Source organism: Jaculus jaculus, chromosome 15, assembly GCF_020740685.1.
Source record: "Jaculus jaculus isolate mJacJac1 chromosome 15, mJacJac1.mat.Y.cur, whole genome shotgun sequence".
NCBI classification, from domain to species: domain Eukaryota; kingdom Metazoa; phylum Chordata; class Mammalia; order Rodentia; family Dipodidae; genus Jaculus; species Jaculus jaculus.
In genome coordinates, this window is record NC_059116.1 from 38,575,641 (window position 1) to 38,596,841 (window position 21,201).

The 21,201-nt window shown below is 38.0% G+C and overlaps 1 protein-coding gene across 1 annotated transcript in view; it reads left to right on the plus strand.

The window, feature by feature from the left end:
• The window catches only part of LOC101616820 (vomeronasal type-2 receptor 116-like), a 51,345-nt gene that overhangs the window by 23,530 nt on the left and 6,614 nt on the right, over nt 1-21,201 (plus strand). Inside the window, 2 exon segments of the mRNA XM_045134731.1 lie at nt 17,720-17,815; nt 20,737-20,957. Of these exon segments, the coding sequence (XP_044990666.1) occupies nt 17,720-17,815; nt 20,737-20,957 (317 nt within the window).

Below are 21,201 nucleotides of genomic sequence, written 5' to 3' on the forward strand. Positions count from 1 at the left end.
AAATCCTTCCTCCTTTTTTCTACTTCTGCCAGGTACTTTGTAAGACATGTTACAAGTTCCAATAAAATGGAAAATTAGTAGCAGAAATACGGGTTCATTTTTATGATTACAAGTGACCATGTGGTCCATCAGCTTTAGAAATGGTTTGTAGGAAGGATTCCACAGAGTTTGGACATGTGAGCTAGAGGCGCCAGAGTCCTGTAAGCAGAGCTGCATGGGTCACTGTGGCTGGAAGAGAAGGATGGTGACAGACATGCCACCAGTGAAGATAGCACTCATGACATTCTGTGTGGAAGCAGGGGATCAAGTGCAGATTGGACTCATGTTCATGTTTCATTCCGCTAAAGAATTGTTTCCACTGCAGCTGTCTACAGCCTCTGTAGGTGACTTACTTTATATGTTACAGAAAAATTAATTTGGCAGAGGAATTGTCTAAGCAGTATAGTACCCAGAATGTGGCATGGTTAGTGCTGGCTGCGTTTATCCAGGTTTAGGCTGAGAATTGGGAGTAAAATGCAAAACAGAAATAACTGGAACTATGTGAAGTCTGGCCAGAAAAGGAGCAACCTGAAGTTGTGGACAACGAGATTGTCTTGTTAAAATGTTAGAACAATAATAAAGAAGCCAAGCATTTTCCACCATCACAGCAGGAACGATGACCTGAAGCCCTTTTAGGTAGTGGCTAGATCCCTCTCATCAAAGATTTCAGGTTTTAATGTGTCAGCTCATTTGAAAAATGTTTCATTGAGAAGAGAATGTTTCTGGTGTTCCTGTGCCAATAGAAACTCCTAAGAAAGTGTCTTCTCAGGTTCAGTCATTCAGGCATTCTGAGACTGTTGCATCCATGGTCAAAAGGGGTCCAGCTCCTGCTTAAGTTGATGAAAGACTTCAGCACCTGTTGCTGGATTCACAGACATTCAGAATGCAAGCATTTCAGAGTCAAGGAGGCTTTCCCAAAACGTTTCCATAACTTGGGCTTTTATTTTATTTTTTTCTATTAATTTTTAACTTCCTCCTTCACTGAAACATATCACACAGAGCATGCTACTTAGTATCCAAGTATATGAATGCATTCAGAGCTTGATTTTAGTTTCCATTTCTTTATTTTTTTTTTGAGAGAGAGAGAATTGGCATAACAAGGCTTCAGCTACTGCAATTGAACTCCAGATACTTGCAACATTTAGTGAGCACAAGTGACCTTGCATTTACCTTACCTTTGTGCATCTGGCTTAGATGGGATCTGGAGAGTTGAACATGGGTCCTTAGGCTTCTCAGGGAAACACTTTAAATGCTAAGCCATCTCTCCATTCCAGTTTTCATTTCTCTAGTAGGCTGGATGCCAAGCTCCAGAGATGGCTCAGCAGTTAAGTTGTGTACCTGAAAAGTCTAACCATCTGGGTTTGATTTCCCAGTACTGATGTAAATCCAGATGCACAGGGTGGTACATGCATGTGGAGTCCATGCAGTGACTAGAGTCCCTGAGGTTCTCTCCTTCTCTTTCTATCCTTGTAAATACATGAATAAGTAACATATTGGATTCCCTTTTTATCTTCAATTGTCTCTCGCAATGAGTTGTTTGCTCTTTCTTTCTTTCTTTCTTTTTTTTTTTTTTTGAAACAAGGGATAGCTGGTTCTTATAGTTTAATCCAGTCAACTATTTCACATCTTTTCATTGGAGATTTACATTGGTGCTTAAGATTATTATTTTGATAGGGATGGTAATTTCTTAAGTTTTTGCTCACTATTTTTCTGGTTGGCTGGATTATTGTTTGCTCTTATTTTTCCTCTCCTACAAAAAGTATATCATACATTATAAGGAAGTTTCCAGAAAAAATAGAGATGGTTTTCTAGGGAGATGATGTAGTAGATAAAACACTTGTGGAAAAATGTCATTTTCTGGAGCATGGGTGACTTGCTACTCACTCCATCAATGAAGAACCTGGCCCCCCTCCACCCCTGAAATCATAAACAGTCTATAAGACTTCAGGGAGGGGCTGGAATTTCTTTCCCCCTCTTATCTCATGATGGTGTTTGATGGGCCCAAAACTCCATGCTACATACCAACAGTGAGTAGTGTCATCAGCAGTAGGGTCTTACCACTAACCTATAGTGGGTCCTCAAGTGCTCTGACATAAATCTGTCTTCCTTTGAGAAACCGTGTAGGTCTCTGTGATCAAAAGCTCATTGTGGATGATACCAGATGCTGGCACCAGAAGTTACAGGTCAGCAGCCAAGAAGAGAAAGAAGAACTGGATAAATGATATAACAGAGATAGAGATAAATGATATAACAGAGAGAAGAGGGAAACTATGCAGGCCTCACAGCATTTAACTCCCTCATTCTGTTAGCTAGGGCTGGCTGTGTCCCCCCTTCCTTACTGACCCCATTCTGTCTACATTCTTCTCTTCTATTTTTCTCTGTTGCTTGACTAAATCTGCATATCTTCTTTCCATCCTCACCCTTATTAGCTAATACCTAAATGCACAGCATTCTATCCTTCTCCAAAAATTGTTGATGCTGAGGGTTGACGACTTAACTGGTTATTCTTGTATATTCACAGCAGACCTGTCCCTGTGCGAAGCCAATCCTCTCCTGGCAAACCTTCGTGGCACTGGAAAGTATTATGTTAACCACAGAGTCACACTGGGCACCAAGGGCAGAATTGAGTGGGAGACCCTGCAAGCCCCACAATCCACCACCTGAACAAGAAACACACACTTGTGCAGTGGCACACAGCCTCTGTGGACAACCAACTGCCCTCCAATTGGACATGAGGTCTGCTCAGTGGGAGAGAAGTCATAACTGCTACTGGGAAGCAAGTCAGAGTCCCATGGGCAGGAAGTTCGCAACATCCAGAGAGAAGACACCATTGTTCTTTGGACATCTTGACTGGATATCTTCATGGAAAATTTTCCCAAAATCATATGACTATCCCCCCAAAACACAGCTGCTCTCACTCTTGCTTGGAAGATCTGCTTTATTTTACAGATGGCAGAGTATACTGGGAAAGTTCAAGATCCATCATTTAGACCAGAAAAGGTAGCCAACTGCTCACCATGAGATGTGCCACCTATACCACATTCACCAGGTTCCAGAAGAAACTGCAGAAGAATCAGCTACATGAGTATTGCTCCCAATGCTAGACTGGCAACTGCCTCCAGGGAAATAGCAACAAACATGTTGCAGAACTGAAACACTTCACAAAAGCCATGAAAATCCCTAGGAAGTTCACAAGCCATCTAGCCTGGCATATGCCTGAAACATGGAGGAAGATGAGAACCAACCCCCAATGTTGATATCTGACTTTCACACCTGTGCCACACTTGACAGGGAAAACCATACATGTAGATACTTAGTGACTCCTTAGAATGATGTGACAGCATCATGTAATGACATAGTGTGCTCTGTGACCTATGGATGTGACATTGAGTACAGGTACAAGACAGCTGCCCACTGGGAGAGTTTATGCTTTGTGATGTTAAACTGTGCATCACTGTGATACATGCACAGCCACCAATTTGGATTATATGAATTTCAAGTATTTGCTAAATATTCTACTTAATGAAAGAAACCATCACATAGTCAATTGTGAGTCTGTGCCTGCCCTTTTGGCATAAATGGAAAGTCACTGAAAGCACAGAATACTGACAATACTGTCTTCCTGGTCAAATCTTAAAGCAGCAGTGACTTTTGGTACTGGCCACTAACAGGGTGCATTTTTCACAATGATTATTTTTGCCACTATGGAATACATCTGTATCTTACATTTTTTGTACAGAATTTTGTCCACTCCTTTGTATTTTTACAGATTCATATCATATATACTTGTCTCTTCCTCTTTTTAAAAAATATATTGTATTTATTTATGTGTGTGTGTGTGTGTGTGTGTGAGAGAGAGAGAGAGAGAGAGAGAGAGAGAGAGAGAGAGAGAGAGAGAGAGAGAGACACGGAGAGGGAGAGACAGAGAGGGAGGGAGAAGAATGGGCACCACCCAGGGCCTCCAGCCATTGCAAACAAACTCCACATGCATGTGCCCCCTTTTGCATCTGGCTTATGTAGGTTCTGGAGCTTCATACCAGAATCCTTTGGCCTTGCAGGCAAATGCCTTAAATGAGAAGCCACCTCTCCAGACCTCTCTTTTCTTCTTCCAGTAATCTTTTAAACTGTATTTGCAATCTGTGACCAATGTGCATGGTGATGCTGATGGTGCTGCAAAGTGTTTTGTGATGTCAGGGGTGCAGAATCTGACCTTTCACTACTGGATGCTCTTGCCTCCATTCTCTTGTCATTTCCATCAATAGTCTCATTGTTGATACTTAATCACATTGCCAATAACACTATGCATAAGCTGGTTAGATCTGCTATAGACAATTCTACTGTTTCAATGAAGACTGTGCTCTACAGTTGGTATATGACTGGCAATTGCAAACTGAGAGAACAGGAGCAGTTTTCAATTCCTATGTCTCATAATAACTAGTTCTACTTAACAGAGGAGTAATGGGGGTTCTGATGTCATGAGGATTTGTAGGGATACATGGTTTGGCGATCCAACAACCGTTACTGGATAGTAGAAATTGGAACACAGGGATACTGAGTCATCAGTCATCTATATTAGTTAGATTGTCAGTGAGATTCAAAGCAAAATTTAAAGGGGAAGTAAACACAAAATTCTAAGTGGTGGTCCTAGTTGAAAAATAAATTAGGCAATGCTCTAGAATTTGAACAAAGTGCATATCATGAGTTTTTAATACAGCAGAGTAATTTGTTTGACCCAACAGCCCTATAACACTGGATGTTGGATAGAGATATTTTATGTGTATATTAGCAATAAGATTCCGGTACCTCCAAATCCTCTCCTGCTCTCACTTTCATCTGAGAGACCTATGTGCCTCAGCAACTGCTTCTCTCCAGACGTGTGCCCTGGGAATGTTCTTTATGACTGAAAAGAACATAGTTACAATTATACTAGCTTTGCACATTCAGGTGACACATCATCTTAGCACTGAACTCTAGGGATCCCATGGCTTGTTTCAATTCCCTAAATTCATACTTAATAAGAGGAACTCTAAGACAAGGAAAGCATTTTCATGCATTAATTACATCCTTTCAGAAGTTTCTTGGTAAGTGCATAGCCAGTTATGCCTGTTTGTCTCTTGCCCATCTGGTGGGTCACACAGCACCTCACATGCTCCATGTGCTTGGAAAGTGAACAAACCCCTTTCCTGCTCTCCATCCTGCTATTTCACTGCACATCTAATTGTCAAGAATTCCAGAAATGAGTAAATATCATGGTGGTGGAAATATTACCCTGTTCTGATTTTAAGGTATTTCAATTGCCTGTAATGTTTAGGGGGCATCAGTGACCTCTCTGCCCAAGAACTCACTGGAAGGTATACCATCCCTGTCACTGAGATTTTTGTAGTAACAATTTATGGCTTTTGAGTGTTTCATCATTCAAAAAAAGTAGGTTTTCATATGACATATTTATATCCTCTTAGATTTTGATTAGCCCTCCCTCCACCTTTCCTTTACTGACTCTCTTCCCCTGACCTCAGGCATTTTCACCCCCATTAATCTGTTCTACTTACATATATACAATACCATCCTATTAAGTCCCTCCTCCCGGTCTATTCCTTCTATATCCCCGTTCTAGCTTACTGTACTCTTTTACTGAGTTTTCATCCTACTCACATAGAATTGAATCATTTGTAGCTGAAATCCACATATGAGAGAGACCATGTGATGTTTGGCTGTTTGGGCCTAGGTTACCTCAAATCAGTTGGCTGCACAAATTATAACATAAGTCTAACTAGCATGTCTACCATGAAACCTAACTTAAAACAAATTTTCATACACATGTTATTGTGGGCACCTGGGTCCTCCTGGGCTGGCTGCGGTTCCCACCAAGGCATCCAGGCAACTGTGGTTAGCCAGGGAAAGAATCACTTTGGGGAGCCAGTCTCTGTGAATAGCTCAGTTTAATCAATAGGGAAGTGGGTGTATAAGGAGTTGAGGGTCCTAAGGGGACTGGAAGTACCAGGCTTGCTTGCTGATGCCTAATTAGCATATGGGGATATACATTCCAGCACGTAAGCAGTGGTCAGGCATAGGGGATGGGCTGTGCAAAGGTGGCTGGCTGATACCATATAAGGAGTTTCCTAGCACCTGGCCAAAGGTCACAGGGCAAATCCTAAATTCAGGTGTGCAGGGTTTGGAGAGGGCGTGTCCTCCTGTAGTCTGGGGATCCTTAGCCTTTCCTGGCAGCTTAGGCCCATCTACTGAATGCTCCAGCCTGTGTCTTTAAGTGCTCTTATTATTCTCTTTTCAGACACGTACGTGATTTTGAATAATTATCCTCCTCCTGCTGCTCTGACCCATCTCACTTCTGACTACTTTTCTTTAGTTACTTCCCAGTCTTCACAATTAGACTTTGGTGAACCTGAAGCTATGCTACCTTTCCTATCTATGATCCCTTAGATGCTGATGTTTTAATTGTCTTAATTTTAGAAAATAATGTTGGCAAAATATCCTCCCATAATACTAATATCCCATGACACATAATGTTCAATTTTATTAACATAATTATGTATTTTAATGAACTATTTTCTAATAGAGAGAGATAGGTAGATATTGATCAATAAATGATAGATGTAACATGTAGATTTATTTATGATATTATTTAATATACTAATAGTGTATTTATGTTGACCCTGTTCACATTATAATTGGGATGAAGATAACAAGCTCTAGGAAACATCATGAATGTAAAGAACAGCTTCTCCTCTATGATGCCTTTTTTTTTTTCTTTAGAAAGAGGCAAAGAAAAAGGGAGAGATTGAGGTAAGTACACACCAGGACCTCCAGCCACTGTAAACAAATTCCAGATACATGTGATACCTTGTGTATCTGACTTCTGTGGATCTTGTGGAATCAAATCTAGGTCCTCAGACTTTTCAGGCAAGCATCTTGACTGTTTAGACATTTCCCCAGCCCCAGATTGTCTTCTGAGGAAGAGTTTCTAATAATGGACTAGAAAATGTTCATCTTTATGTCTATCCTGTGCTGCTTTGTACATAGAAAATCTTTGCTTCAGATGTGCGTAGAAATTATCTTTAAAAATTTGTATAATTTCTTGGTATTTTCTATTTGTATTTTTTTAAGAAGCAATAATATGATTCAATTCACACTGAATGATAAAATGAAGTAAGTTAACATTATTTCTGTGGATTTATCTATTCATTGTCATATATGTTTAGTTATTATTACTATGATGAATATAGACAATCTGTTTACTGCAATATTTTTAGTCATGTCTTTCAGTGGATTGTTTTGTCCAAACCCTAGTGGACTTTACTTCTGCTTCAAGTGCCTGCCTTGATTATTTTATGAAACCTATTAAATACTCCATTATTTTATGTGTATACATACACATTGTAGGATCTTTGGGGACTCATTTGTTAGAGGACTTCAGAAGGAAACCTTGCTCTAATAGATAGCTTGCAGTATTCAATACAGTTTCATGGACAATTCTTATCAGAGGTGAAAGACCTGAATTCAGTGAGATCTATGGAGTGTGAGGATTGGCTCATGAGGGGAAGAATGAACTTTGTAGGTACTGGGTTAGAAGCAGCATGTATGAAATGCTTGCAGAATTCTGATTGCCAATGTCCTGAGAACTTATGCAAGATTGTGTTGCATAGAAATTGACTGGTGTGAGTGTATGGATGTGGCACAGAAAGAAATAAAAGCTTGGGGCTAAAGAGAGCAGCTCAGTTCAGCTCCAAATGTATGGGAGATCATAGCAATTGGCACAAGTCCAGCTGTTCTGCACTGGGACAGCAAGAGAAATGCTGACTCTTTTAAAAGTAAAAGGCCTGAAGTCTGAAAGAATGTCTTGCTCTTCAAAGTTGGCTTTATTCTTTCCTGGATTAACAAAATTGGCATCCCATTTAGTACTTTGTTATGCAGTATAACAATTGACAGAAAGGATTGTTGGATTTGCAGCATGTTTTTTTTTTCCTTCTTTTTGTGAGGTGGGGGAAATACCACGACTAATATGATGATGAATTATTGCAAGTCCCTGCATGTAGGTCCAATGGATCCATGAGGATGAACCTTGGGTTGTACTAGAGACCCAGTGGAGTTGCCAGATATATGAGATGGTTGCTAAAGAGAACTGCTGGTTTAGGATAGTATTTCCCACTCTGTGAGCAGCCAATATGGAGGGTCTGAAGTGGAAACTCCAGATTTTAGAGTTGTTGGACATGAAGGTACAAAATTTGATGCTTGCTCTGTTTCTGTTAAATCTTGCATTTGTTAAATCTTTCTTTTTCTTTTCTATGTCTAATAACTTTGCAACTTTAATGTTTATTCTGTACTATTATTGTATTTAATTTTTACTTTACAGCTATCCATTAAAAGGCCTTGCATTATGGTGATGTTTGTACAGTGTTAGGATTGATGAAACCTATGGGGATTTTAAAGCCTAACTAATCACACTTCATTTTATACAGATGATTAGAAGTTTATGGGGGCCCAGGGTGAAGTGTAGTGATTTGAATTAGTTGTCCCCCATAAACTTATGTTTTGGTATACTTAAACCCTGGATAATGGAAACTTGGGGTAGAGCCTTACAGAAGGAGGAGTGTTACTGGGGATGGACCTCGATTGTTTATTAGCACTGGCTTACCTGTGTTAGTTTGGCAGCCCATTCCCATAGCACAAGACCTGTCATCATGGAGTTTCCCCTGTAGTTTGTTTGCCAAAATAAACCTTTTCATCCCACAAGCTTGTTTTGGTTGGGTGATTTGTGACAGCAATGTGAAGGTAACTGCATCACACTGCATAACATAATAATCTTCAAGTCCACTCATTGTTTACTGAATTCTATCATTGTGTTCTTCATGCTGGATGAACCAATCTTCTTTGTTTGCATGTACCCCACATTCCACGTCTGCTTGCCTGTGTGTGAACATTTACTGATTCCATAATGCAGCTGCTGACCAATATGCTGACTGGAACTGGATATCAGGTGAATCTATACTGGGTTGACTTAGATCCCTTTGGCTATGTGTTCAGGAAGGTAGAGCTGGATACTGTAGGAGTTTTAGATGTTATGGAACATTGTGCATAACCATTTTATAGGCCTTTATATCACTATCAGAACAATATTGGTAGATCAATAATGATAGTGATATTGATAGAGGCTTATATACTCAGCAGGAAAATGTCAGGGTTTCCTCCTGGATCCTTACCAGACTTTCTGATACTTTGCTTGTGTGTGTGATGATTATTTGACTGGTTTACATGATGTTCAGTGGACATTTGTTTAATATTGTCCTGATGTTTAAGTATAATACATGTTTTCTCTATAATTACAGGTCATATATACCTCTTCTCCTACTCAGACTGGTCAATTTTCCCACTTATTGCTTGGCTCACTCATATATTTTTGTTTTATTGTTGCACTTTAATACATTTTGTGTATGAAGTCTTTCCCATGAATTGCTGTAATTATTTTTCTAGAAGGGCCACCATTTGTGTGGTTTGTTTCCTGTGCTGTGTGAAAGGTTGTGCTTTTTCATGCAATCTCACTTATCAAACCTTGCTAGCTTCCTGGAATTCTTAGAATATTTTCCTGGGGGTCCCAAGACTATGCCTGTATGTTGAAGTGATTCTCATGGTTTAATACTAGCAAGAATCATTTGCCTCATGTCAAGGTGCCTGATTCTTTTTGAATTAATGTTTGTACCAAATGTGGTCTGGAGGTATTACTACATTCCTTACCATGTGAATATTCCTTTTCCCTAGGTTCATTTGAACTAAAACTTTTCTCTAATATATATTTTGATGACCTATGTTGAATTAAAGTGGTATAATAACATGGTTCATATTGTGGCATTTCTATTAAATCACATTGGTGTCCTTTTCTTATTTTGCTAGACTTTCACATTTTTTTTTTCGGCTCTGTAGTGTATTGTGAAATCTGTTACCATGAAATCTCCTGCATTATGCTTCCTGCTCAGGAATTCTAAGCATTGGGAGAGAGTCTGTGAAAACAGATACATTTTAACATTTTTATTTCTATTTCTATTATAAATTTCATGATCCAAAGTTGTAAATTTTGCTTTACATAAAAGAGTTTTTTAAGAATTTTCTGGGAGAACTGAGGATGGTCTTTCATCTATATAAGAACCAGAATTAGTTTGTTTTTCCTAAAATATTTTACATGCTATTTTTCAACATTTTTTCAGTTTGGTCTGTGATACAAACTATCTCAGACTCATTCACATGTTATTTATTTCTGTCTTGAAAATTACAAGGTTACACTTCCTTTTGTTTATGCTTCAGCACATCTACTATGCAGGTATTTTCTCCCAGATCAGATAAAGAAATTGTTTGCATACATTTCTGCCACAATGGTTACATCTTTAACCATTGCAGTTATTTGTTTTTAAAGGCAATCAGTTATACGAAGAATTATTAGTTACACCTAGTTATTTCATTTGTATATTTAACAGGAATTTTTATATGCATTTTAACAAATTATGTTTCATGTTCCTCCTGCTCATCTGATGAGTTTCCACATCAAAATTTCACTAGCTAAGCAAGATGAATCTCTCTCATGGTAGCTTCAATAACACTTTATTGTACTTTTTTATAATACTTGTTTGGTGAATGAGCAGACATTGTAGCTTCGTTGTATATAGTTTTTGAACATTAGAGTAGGGCTGTAGTTTAACTGTGTCATTTTCTAATAGCCTGTGTGGTGAGTGACTGTCACATGTGGGAAGATTGTGAGATAATGAAGTGATTCACTAAGGGACATTTCAAATACAGGCAGTGAGCTCCCCACATAGATTGTAGAATCTCAATGTTTCTACCATTTTGTTTACATCCCTGTAATGACATGAGTGTTTGGTACACCACTTCCATATGATTCCCTGGGGTTCCACAGGTAGAAAAGCACTAGATATCCAAACCCCAAATTATGGTTTGAAATTTCCTAAATTTTGAGGCAAGCAAATCTTTACTATTTTTAAGGTGATTATCTCAAGTGTTGTGTTTTAGTAGCCAAAAGCTTAAACTAATGAAATTTGAGGTCTTCACATTGACTTATATCACATTCATAGGTTTGCTTTAGAAAAATAACAGATGAATTTTTACAATTTGCATGATTCTAAATTTCACTATTCCTGAACACCTGAAAAATGCTGATTGTTGATTGTTTTGCTTCTCACTTATTTTTACTCATATTCCTATCTTGTTTGTGAAATGACTGTCTAGAGTTTTGATTAATTTTTTCATTATTATTTGTGCATGTGTGTTTGTGTGTGTGCTCATGTTAATGCTTTCTGTGCTCTACTCACCTTCAGCTTCCAGAATATGCTCTTGTCTCTGCCTCATATATTGCATCAGCTTCATGTGGTCGAACTACAGAAGCCTGCCCCAGGTTCTGGCTTACTACATAGGGTCTGGGTATCAGAGCAATGTACCAGAGCTAGAGCAGTGAGTGCTTTATTCACTGAGCCATCTCTACAGACTCTCCAATAACTTTTTAAATTTTGAAAATTGTTGTTTGCTTTAACAGATTTTACTTCAAATACATGTGTATTGAGTACATAAATGATGATATTTCTTCACTGGAATACTCATAGTAACTTGCCCATACTTCTATATTAACCCACATTCATACTCATGCAAGCAACTCTAGTTAAACTTAAGTATCACATAAAGAAATACACACAAAGATAGAAATAGAAGAGTGATTAACTGGAGGCTAAAAGAAGTGCAGTTGATGGAGAAAGAAAATGGAAAGAGAGGAGATTATTTCCAAATATCTATGACTGGGGAGTTGGATCAATGAATATAGTTCTACCTGGAAAAGTCTACCAGCCCAAGTTGAATTCCTCTGTACCCATTTAAAGTCATGTGCACAAAGTAGCACATGCATGTGCAGTTTGTTTGCAGTAGTTAGAGGACCTGGCACACTCATTCTCTCGCTGTCTCTGTGTGTTACTATCTCTGTTTCTCTTTAAAAAAATTTTTTTTAATTTTATTTGAGAGTGATAGACATGCAGAGAAAGAGGCAGAGAGAGAGAGAGAGAGGGAGGGAGAGAGAATGGGCATGCCAGGGCCTCTAGCCACTGCAAACGACCTCCAGATGTGTGTGCCACTTTGTGCATCTGGCTAACGTGGGTCCTGGGGAATTGAGCCTTGAACTGGGGTCCTTAGGCTTCACAGGCAAGAGCTTAACCACTAACGATCTCTGCAGCCCAATATCTCTTTTTCTTTCTCTCTCTGTACATTGGAACTTCTTTCCTTGCAAATTGTTTTATGTTAATAAAAATTTATGTGGTACATACAATCAATAGCATATATATACATATATAATACATATATATATATATATATATATATATGTATAATTCAAGCTCCATGGTTCTGTTTCCAATGTTCTCTGGGTAATTCGTACCCACACGTATCTGAACTTATCAAACGTGTTTTCACACAGGTGCTAAGACCTTATACTGTCTTACTTGTCCTTTTCAGATAATTTCTAGGTTAAATTACTTAAGTTTATAAATCAATTGATACTGTTTTCAAGACTGGTAATAGGCTCTGCCTATATTTATAAATGTTAGATATTTAAAATGTGACATGTGCCTACTTCCTATGCCTCAGATATATGGCTTATGCTGCCACAGTACAACAAAAAATTTAAAGATAGGACAAAATGATTTTATAAGCCTTGTGCCATTGTTTAACTAAGTCTATTTCAGTAATCAAATGTGCTCTATATGTACATACATCCAGGCTGGTGTAACTTCCTTTCTGATTGTGTTAATCACCTATGTAAAAGCCAAAGCCAACTGGAATCATTGGAGTAAAGAGTAGAATATTTTGGCCTGTGCTCCCATGTCATGTGGCCACTGGAGATGATGGGACACTTCTACACTGGCCCCCTGGTAAGTCACCTGTCTTCCTGAGCAGGGAGGATATGGAGACCTAAACAAAACTGGTGTACAGTCTAAAACTGGGGAGTCACAATTGAGGAATAATCAGCCCTCCTGACTTCCAAAAGAAGGGAAAATTACTTGGCCAGCATGGCCCTGACTCAACCTAACAGACAAGACACCAGTATACTATGGGGCTACTCCTGTGTCCTTAAAGTCTCTTTGGAGAGCCATTAATGACCTCTAAAATTAATCCTTAATTAACTTTTGGCTATCTGCATGGTCTTAAACACTCAGAGAGAAATGTATAACCAAAGAAAAAGAAGGCTCTCCAAGAAATATCCTTCATCATGGCTTGTTTGTCCTAAACTTTTTAACCCTTGATACTCAGAGAAATACAGCTGCTGATCATTTTTGGCACACAAATACAAAAAATACCTTTGCCAAAGGCATGTGGAAAGATCCTTTAACTTTAAAATGGAATGCCCCGGACCCAGCACTCATTTGGGGCAAGGATCAGTATGCTTGTCTGACACCAAAAAAAAAAAAAAAAAAAAAAAAGCTGCGAGATGGCTGCCAGAGAGACTTGTAAAACAGGCTGATGATCCTCCAATGACATCTCACATATCCAGGGAAGAAACATTTCCCTGAGAAAATCTCCCTTTTTTCCTAACAGGACAAAGCTGGAAGGACCTCTACTTATCTTAATCCATTTACTCACAATCAAACCCATTATTATAAATAAAATCATGTCTTTTGTACATCAACAGATTGAAGCCATTAAGATGCAGCCTTTATAGGTCCATTATCACAGACTGGAGCTGGCGGATCCAGGCGTTGCCACTGAAGACCTACACCTGCAGTTGTCACTCTCCCTTGATCTTACATTCTGTACTCATTTACTATACCACTGTCCTCTACACCTCTGCTATCACTGCGGTCTACCTGTCATGGCCAAATAGCTACCCCTCCTATGGGAGCTGCATGAGGATCCAGACCTATGCATGTCAGCTCACAATGAAGTTAGTGCCATATGAGCACCAATGTGGGTGCGAGGCAAAGCACTGCAGGGGAAGGTCCTTATCTAAACATTTCTGGATTCCCTGAGAGGTATACCTGGCTTGCATGAAGGTTGGTACCATAACCATTATCACTAAGGCCGTGCCTCACTCTCTGGCCACCACATAGGCCCTGCCTCCCCTCTCCAAAAGGTACCAAGGGCCAAAGATTGTGTGCAAAGGACATCCCAGGGGAGGAGTCAGGACCCTACTCCCCCAGTTGGTTAATGCCTACCGCTGCAAAGTGGGCCTCCCCCTGTTTTTGTATAAAAGAAGGGAGGAGATGTTGGGAGCTATGAATCAAACCTTGGCCATGTTAACAGAAACCTCCATATAGCAAGTTAAGTTTCTACTTCCTTACCTAATATTCAACTACCAAGGGATTGTACGCTTGGCTGAATACTCCCCCATGCTGCCAGTAGCTGATGAAGAAACAAAGGCATTGCAGCCCACTGCTGAATTGCAGGCCTCCCCCTCTTGTATAAAAAAAATGGAGGAGATGTCAGGAGCCATAGAGCAAAAGCCTCTCCATTTTGCCTGGGCCTGCTCATAAGCTGACCCATTACTCAGAAAGCTGGTCCATCCAGCTTTCTGTTAGGTACTTCTGGAATGTCAATCAGCAGACTGCTTACAGAATCTTATCTTGTGCAAAAGGCCAGTTTATGGTCAGGATGTGAAGCCTGGTGCAGACAGGATGTTAAGCCATTGAGGCAAGATTAGATGAACACCTAATTACATCCCCTCTAGGTTTCCTGACAATTCCAAAGCCCTAAATCATGTCACCAGCTTATCCCCACCCTTTTCTTCCCCTATATAACCACTGTGTAAAAAATAAAGACTATGAGGCCTTAACAAACATCTAGCATGGTCTCCTTCTTGTGTCTGTTTGCCTTTTCTCATTCAGTTTAATTTCCCCTCATGTCCTTGTTCAACTCCCTGCTGGCCGGGACATGCCATCAGTAGAAAAACAGAACATTCTTACTATAAAGGCTCCTTCTATATAAATATACCATCAGTCATGGAAATAATTGTATTCATATGCTTCTATTTTTTACCTTTGCATAATTATATCAAGTGACACATTTATTTTTATAGTACTGTGATTCATTGAGACATTGTATGTATACATCCACTGAATATGACAACACATATCCACACCTGCTTCTTCTTACCCTGCATTTCTTCTCTGTCTCTATTGTCCCCTTACTTGGGCTTTATGGAACTTCTACAGCTATTTGATTACATAGTATTAATATCCCACTTTCAGTATTTAAGAGGAAACTTGAAAACCTGTGCTTTTGTGTCTGTCCTAACTTCATCTTTCTGCATATTACAGAAATTTTTTCCTATTCATTTGTAAATAGTAAATTTAAGTACATACACTATATTTTATTCAGCCATCCATGAATACATATGTGCAAATGCATACTGCTTTACCCTGTTATTTTGAACAGTGCAAGAATAAACCATGAGCATGAAAGTGCTTTTGATGTGTGCTGACTTTGTTTACCATGTGTTTATACTCAGTAGTGACATAATTGCCTCAAATAATTCTGTTTTTACTTTATTGGGATTCACAATGTAGTTACTGACAGTGACATGAAGTAATTACACAAAAACTTATAAGAGTTTACTTTTTCTGCATTGTCTCACTACTGTTTATTGATCGTCATATGAACACTGCACTCATATTCCCTGCAGTGAAAGAGATTCTCAATTCCGTTTTGCTTTGCATATTCATGACTACCCAACACTTTAATCTTTTTTTTTTTAATTTGTTTGAGAGATTGGGAAAAAGGGAATGATAAAGAGGCAGGTAAAGAGGTGGAAGGGAGAGAATGGGTGTCCCAGGACCTCCTGCCACTTCAAGGGAATTCCAGATGCAATCACCAACTTGTGCATCTGGCTTACCTGGGTACTGGGGAACAGAAGCTGGATCTTTGACTTTTCGTGCATCTGCCTTAACCACTAAGCCATCCTATCTAGCTCCTTGATTATTTTTATTAGGATATTATTGTATTTGTCTTAAAATCTGTCTCCTCCTTTGATTATCTACTTATTAATTTTGTTTGTCTCTCTTGTGGCAAATAATTGGTAGTTTGCTTTTTCTCCAGCTTCCTACCTTTGGAAGGTGGTTAAGAAGAAAAAAGCTCTCCCCATCCTGTCTTTTTACTCTATTCAGCCATTCACATGTCAATTCTTTCAACTACATATTCAGCAATATTGGGTGGACCAACATGTAATATGTTCTCCATGATTTTCACTAGTACTGACACAAATTCAGAGATATATTAAGGCTTTCATATACACAAAATTGATTTCTGTTTGGGAAAAGGGATATGTATCAGTTTTCAGTCTTGTCCACGTTGTTATCTAGTCTTCAGAATTCTACTTCTTGAAGAGGCTGCTCTAGTTGAAAGTATGCTTTGCCATGTTATTGAATATTCCAACATTTGTTTATAGCTTCTTTGTTATATTTATTGTCATGCTATGTAATAAATAATATCAGTTCCTTTAATCATCATCGTGTAAGTGAAAGTATATACATTTATTTTAGTGGAAGAGTTTAGAGTGTAAAAATAATCACACCTCATAATTTCCCTAGCAAGTAGACTCAAGAATATACCTAGATTTATACTAATCCACTTATGGTATAAGCTTAAAATTTTTATACTAGTAGATTTTAATTCTAGTTCCCATTCAAAATAAATTTTATGTGGATAAAGGGGATTGAATTTTTGTTCTCATGAATGCAAGGTTAGCACCTTACCATCTGAGCTTTCTTTATGGCCCCAAATCTATTTCTTATTTTAGAAAATTATAATAGCATGGACATTCCAGGAATTTTAATTACATAATCTTTGACTGAATTTATATTCATGACTTTTTCCTACACAAATGCATCAACATTTTATACCACTGCATAAACATAATATGCACAGATGGTTAAAGACAGGAATTGGTGATGCCTCCAGATGTATTTCTTTTGCTGAGGATATGCTTGGATATCTGAGGCCTTCTGCCTTTCTGTATGAATTTAGTGTTCAATTTTTTTTTTATCTCAGTGAAGAACAATGTTGGGATTTTGATTGGATTGGCACTAAACCTGTATATTGCCTTTGGTAGGATTGCCATTTTTACAATGTTAATTCTGCCTATTCCAGGAACCTAGGAGGTCTTGCCATTTATTTAAGACCTCCTCAATTTTTTTAAAAAATATTTTAATATTTTCAGTGTATAGATTTTTCACTTCCTTGGTTAATGCTATGCAAAATTATTTTATTTTATGTATTTAATTTTGCTATTGAAATGGGATGATGTCACATATTTCTTTCTCTGTATCTTTGACATTTGCATATAGAAAGGGTGCTGATTTTTGTGCATTGATTTTGTATCCTTCAAGAGCTTTGGGATGGAGGCTCTCAGGTCTCCTACATATAGAATCATGTCACCTGTGAATAGAACAACTTAACTTCCTCCTTTCCAAATTGTATCCCTTTTATTTCTTTCTTCTGTCTTATTGCTTGAGCTTGGACTTACAGTACTGTACTGAAGAGCAGAGGTGAGAGTGTACACCCCAGTCTTGTTCCTGATCTCAATGAAAATTCCTCCAGTCTCTCCCCATTAAGTATTATTTGGGCACTAGGAGATTTATAAACCTTTATTATATTAAGATATAAACTGACCATGCCAATCCTCTTCAAGGTTTTGATCATGAAGTGATCTGTGGTTCCCTAATTGACCAAGAAGAAGAGGACATCATATTTAATTTTGTGTCAACTGAAAGACTTCCAGAAAAATGTAATGTCTTAAAAACAGGAAAAAAAAACACCCACAAATCCAAATGTTCCTTATATTACTAAATTAAAAGTAACAACATCTATATAAAGCACAGTAAAACACAAGACAATATGCCATTGTTGATGATAACAAAGAGACAATGACTTATTTTCTGCCTCAAACTACAGTACAGATGCAGACAGTTATGGGGTTTTCTGACTAATTATTCACACACATGTGTAATACCAGAAAAGGCTGGCAGATGAAGGAACTCTGAGAAACTGAAATTTAATCTCAAGGACTCAATGATCTATAGCAGACTTGTACACTATTGGAAATCTAGATGATAACAGTCATATGCTTTTGAGTATGTGACAGACTAAATATATTAGAATAAATTCTGGATAAGAGTTCAAAGTTATTCAGGTATTAAATCCTGAAAATGGAACAATAAATTCCCATTTTTTTGAGATAATGCATAAAGCCCAATACTGTGCTCTGGTGTACTTGAAGTAGAGCACAGTATCATTGGAAGTATAGAAAAATGCAAAGTAAATGCAAAGGACAGTGCTCAAATAACACATTCATGATGAACACACATCAGATTCCAAAATCTCAGGTTATTAGAAGAGATGTGGGACATAAATTACATATGGACAACTCAAAGACAAATTAAAACCCATCCAAATAAATGTAAGCTCAATATCTCAATGTAATGTTAACTAACAAGGGATGAATATTAACAAAGGACTCATTAATGAAATATTTTGTACAGATCAGAGATGCATGAAAATTGTAATGTCAAACAAATACTTGTAATCCATTACTTCAGAGCCTAAAAGAGCAGGAATGAAATGAAGGAAGAGGAGAATGAAGAAGGAAAATAACTGTTACTTGAATTACCCATCACTTTAAGAGGCTTAGTAGAGACAACTCTTGGCAATGTTGACACATATGCTGGTAAGAGGAAAACAAAACACAACATATAAAGAACCAGAGAAGAAATCTTTCATTCCACATAATACCTAAAACATTAAACACAGAAAACAGGGAGAATACTAAGAGCTACCAGAGAAAATCATGTCATCCCTAATAAAGTTCAGCCCATCTGAGTACATCTGATTCTTCAATGGAAACCAAAAGCCAGAAGAGTATGACATTGAATATTTCAAGTTCTCAAAGATCATGGATGCCAACCTAAAGTAGTATACTGGCAAAATTATTCCTCATAATAGAAAATAAACAAATAAAAAACTTTCCATGGTAAGTGCTGGTTTTATAGGTTTTTAGAGAACTAAGCTGTCCCTACAGAGAAAACTGGAACAAATACTTCATACTTAGAGAACAAACACACTCAAAAGCCTACAGGAGGGAAAAAACAATGATCAAAATTGGAGGAGACAAAAAAGCATATGAAGATCAGAAAACTCAAAAGTCAAAATAGTCTTCAATTTAATCATACCTGTCAATTATAACTTTGATCGTTATTAGACTCAGCTCCCAAATCAAAAGAAAGAGGTTAATAGGCCCAGTCAGAAAACTGAATTCATCTCTTTGTTGTCTATAAGAAAATCACCTTTATTATTAATGAAAGACATTCATTTAAAGAGAAGGAATCAAAAAATATTCCAAGAAAATAAAAATGGGAAACAGCTGTGGCTATATTACTGTCTGACAAAAGAGACTTTAAACAACAAGTAACCAAAAGAGATAAAATTGACACTTTATACTCTTCAAGGGACAAACACAAGAGATTTTTACAATCATGAACATTTATGCACTGAACAAGATTCATCCTTCAGGCCCTTCCTTTGCAAAGAATTAGCACTACTCCTACTGTGCAGATGAGAACAGCTTGCATATCCTCAATGATGTTAATCCTTTAAAAATATTTCCAGCCAGGCATGGTGGCACATGCCTTTAATCCCAGCACTCTGGAGGCAGAGATAGGAGGATCACCGTGAATCGAGGCGACCCTGAGACTGCTTAGTGAATTCCAGGTCAGCCTGGGCTAAATTGAGTCCCTACCTCGAAAATCCCCCCCCCAAAAAAAAACAAAAACAAAAAGAAAAACAAACAAACAAAAATTTCAGCTAAAGGATTCTAAAACAGCCCACACTTCAATCTATGTAAAATTTTATATCCTTCATATCCTTCCACTCTGTAATTTTCTCCATCAAACAATTGTTCATTACTATTAAATTCAACTTTGCTCAAATTTCTTGCACATGTGTAGACTTCATCCAGTTTCTCTACCATAATATCACACAAACTATTTCTAGTCCATTTGCCAAAAACATTCTCTTTCCACTCTTCAATGTCAAATGACAAACCTTCCCAGTTCAAACTTCTGCATTTAGGCTTTTCAAACATTTACTAGGATAGTCTACCAAGCAATACTTTTATTACTGCTTCTCTAGTCCAAGCTCCATATCCTTCCATCTTCCTCCAGCAAACCAGTTGGTGTGGTTTATTGCAGCAATAGCTTCAATTCTCATTACCAATTTTTAGTAGCAGTTACCATCTGCTTGCTGGAACAAAATGCCTGAAAGAAGTAGGCTATGAGAGTAAAAAGATTATTTCATCCCACTGAAATGTAAGAGAAATCATAAGGGGAAATTCCATCACAGTGCAGGACACATACCAAGAATAGACAGAATGGAGTCACATCTTTTCACATCAGGTGGAAGAAGCAGTAAGAGTAAGTTAGCTTGTAATGTCAAGGGGGTGGACTATAAAAGCCAGACCCACCCAGAGTGACACACCTCCTCCAGCAAAGCTCTACCAGTCAATGGTTACAATAGCTAAGGATTGAGTCTAACTCTGAGTCATAAACACATGGGGATATAGAGAACATTTCACATTCATACCACCAAAACAATGAGATAAACTTATTTACAGTTATTACATTCTTATGAAATTTCAAATAATATTTTCTAAAGATGTCATGTTCACCCACCCCAAAATACAAGGAACTTGTACAGCAAGAGAAGTTCAGAGAGAATATCATTTGGACATAATGTTCAGTGTGCTTGATATGAAGCTTGTGATTGACACCTCATCCATACTGATGATTGTGCTCCCCTTTCAGATTGCCAATCAGAAGATTCCACCATGTGCTGGCATCGATTTTTGCCTTGAAGATGTTAACCATAACTCCCAGGTATTCAATGTGTCATTGAAATTGCATTCCATTTCTAAGATTTTTCAGAGTTTTTCATTTTATATTACTCAAGATAAACTTCCACATGACATGAGGGATTCTCCCAACTATATGTGTGAATAGAAAGCATGTCAGATAGCACTTACAGGACCCTCATGGGCAGGATCTGCCAGTCTACGGCCACTCATGCAGCTCTATGTAAGGTCACAGGTGAGTCTATGTTAATAGGGGGAGTTGAAACCAA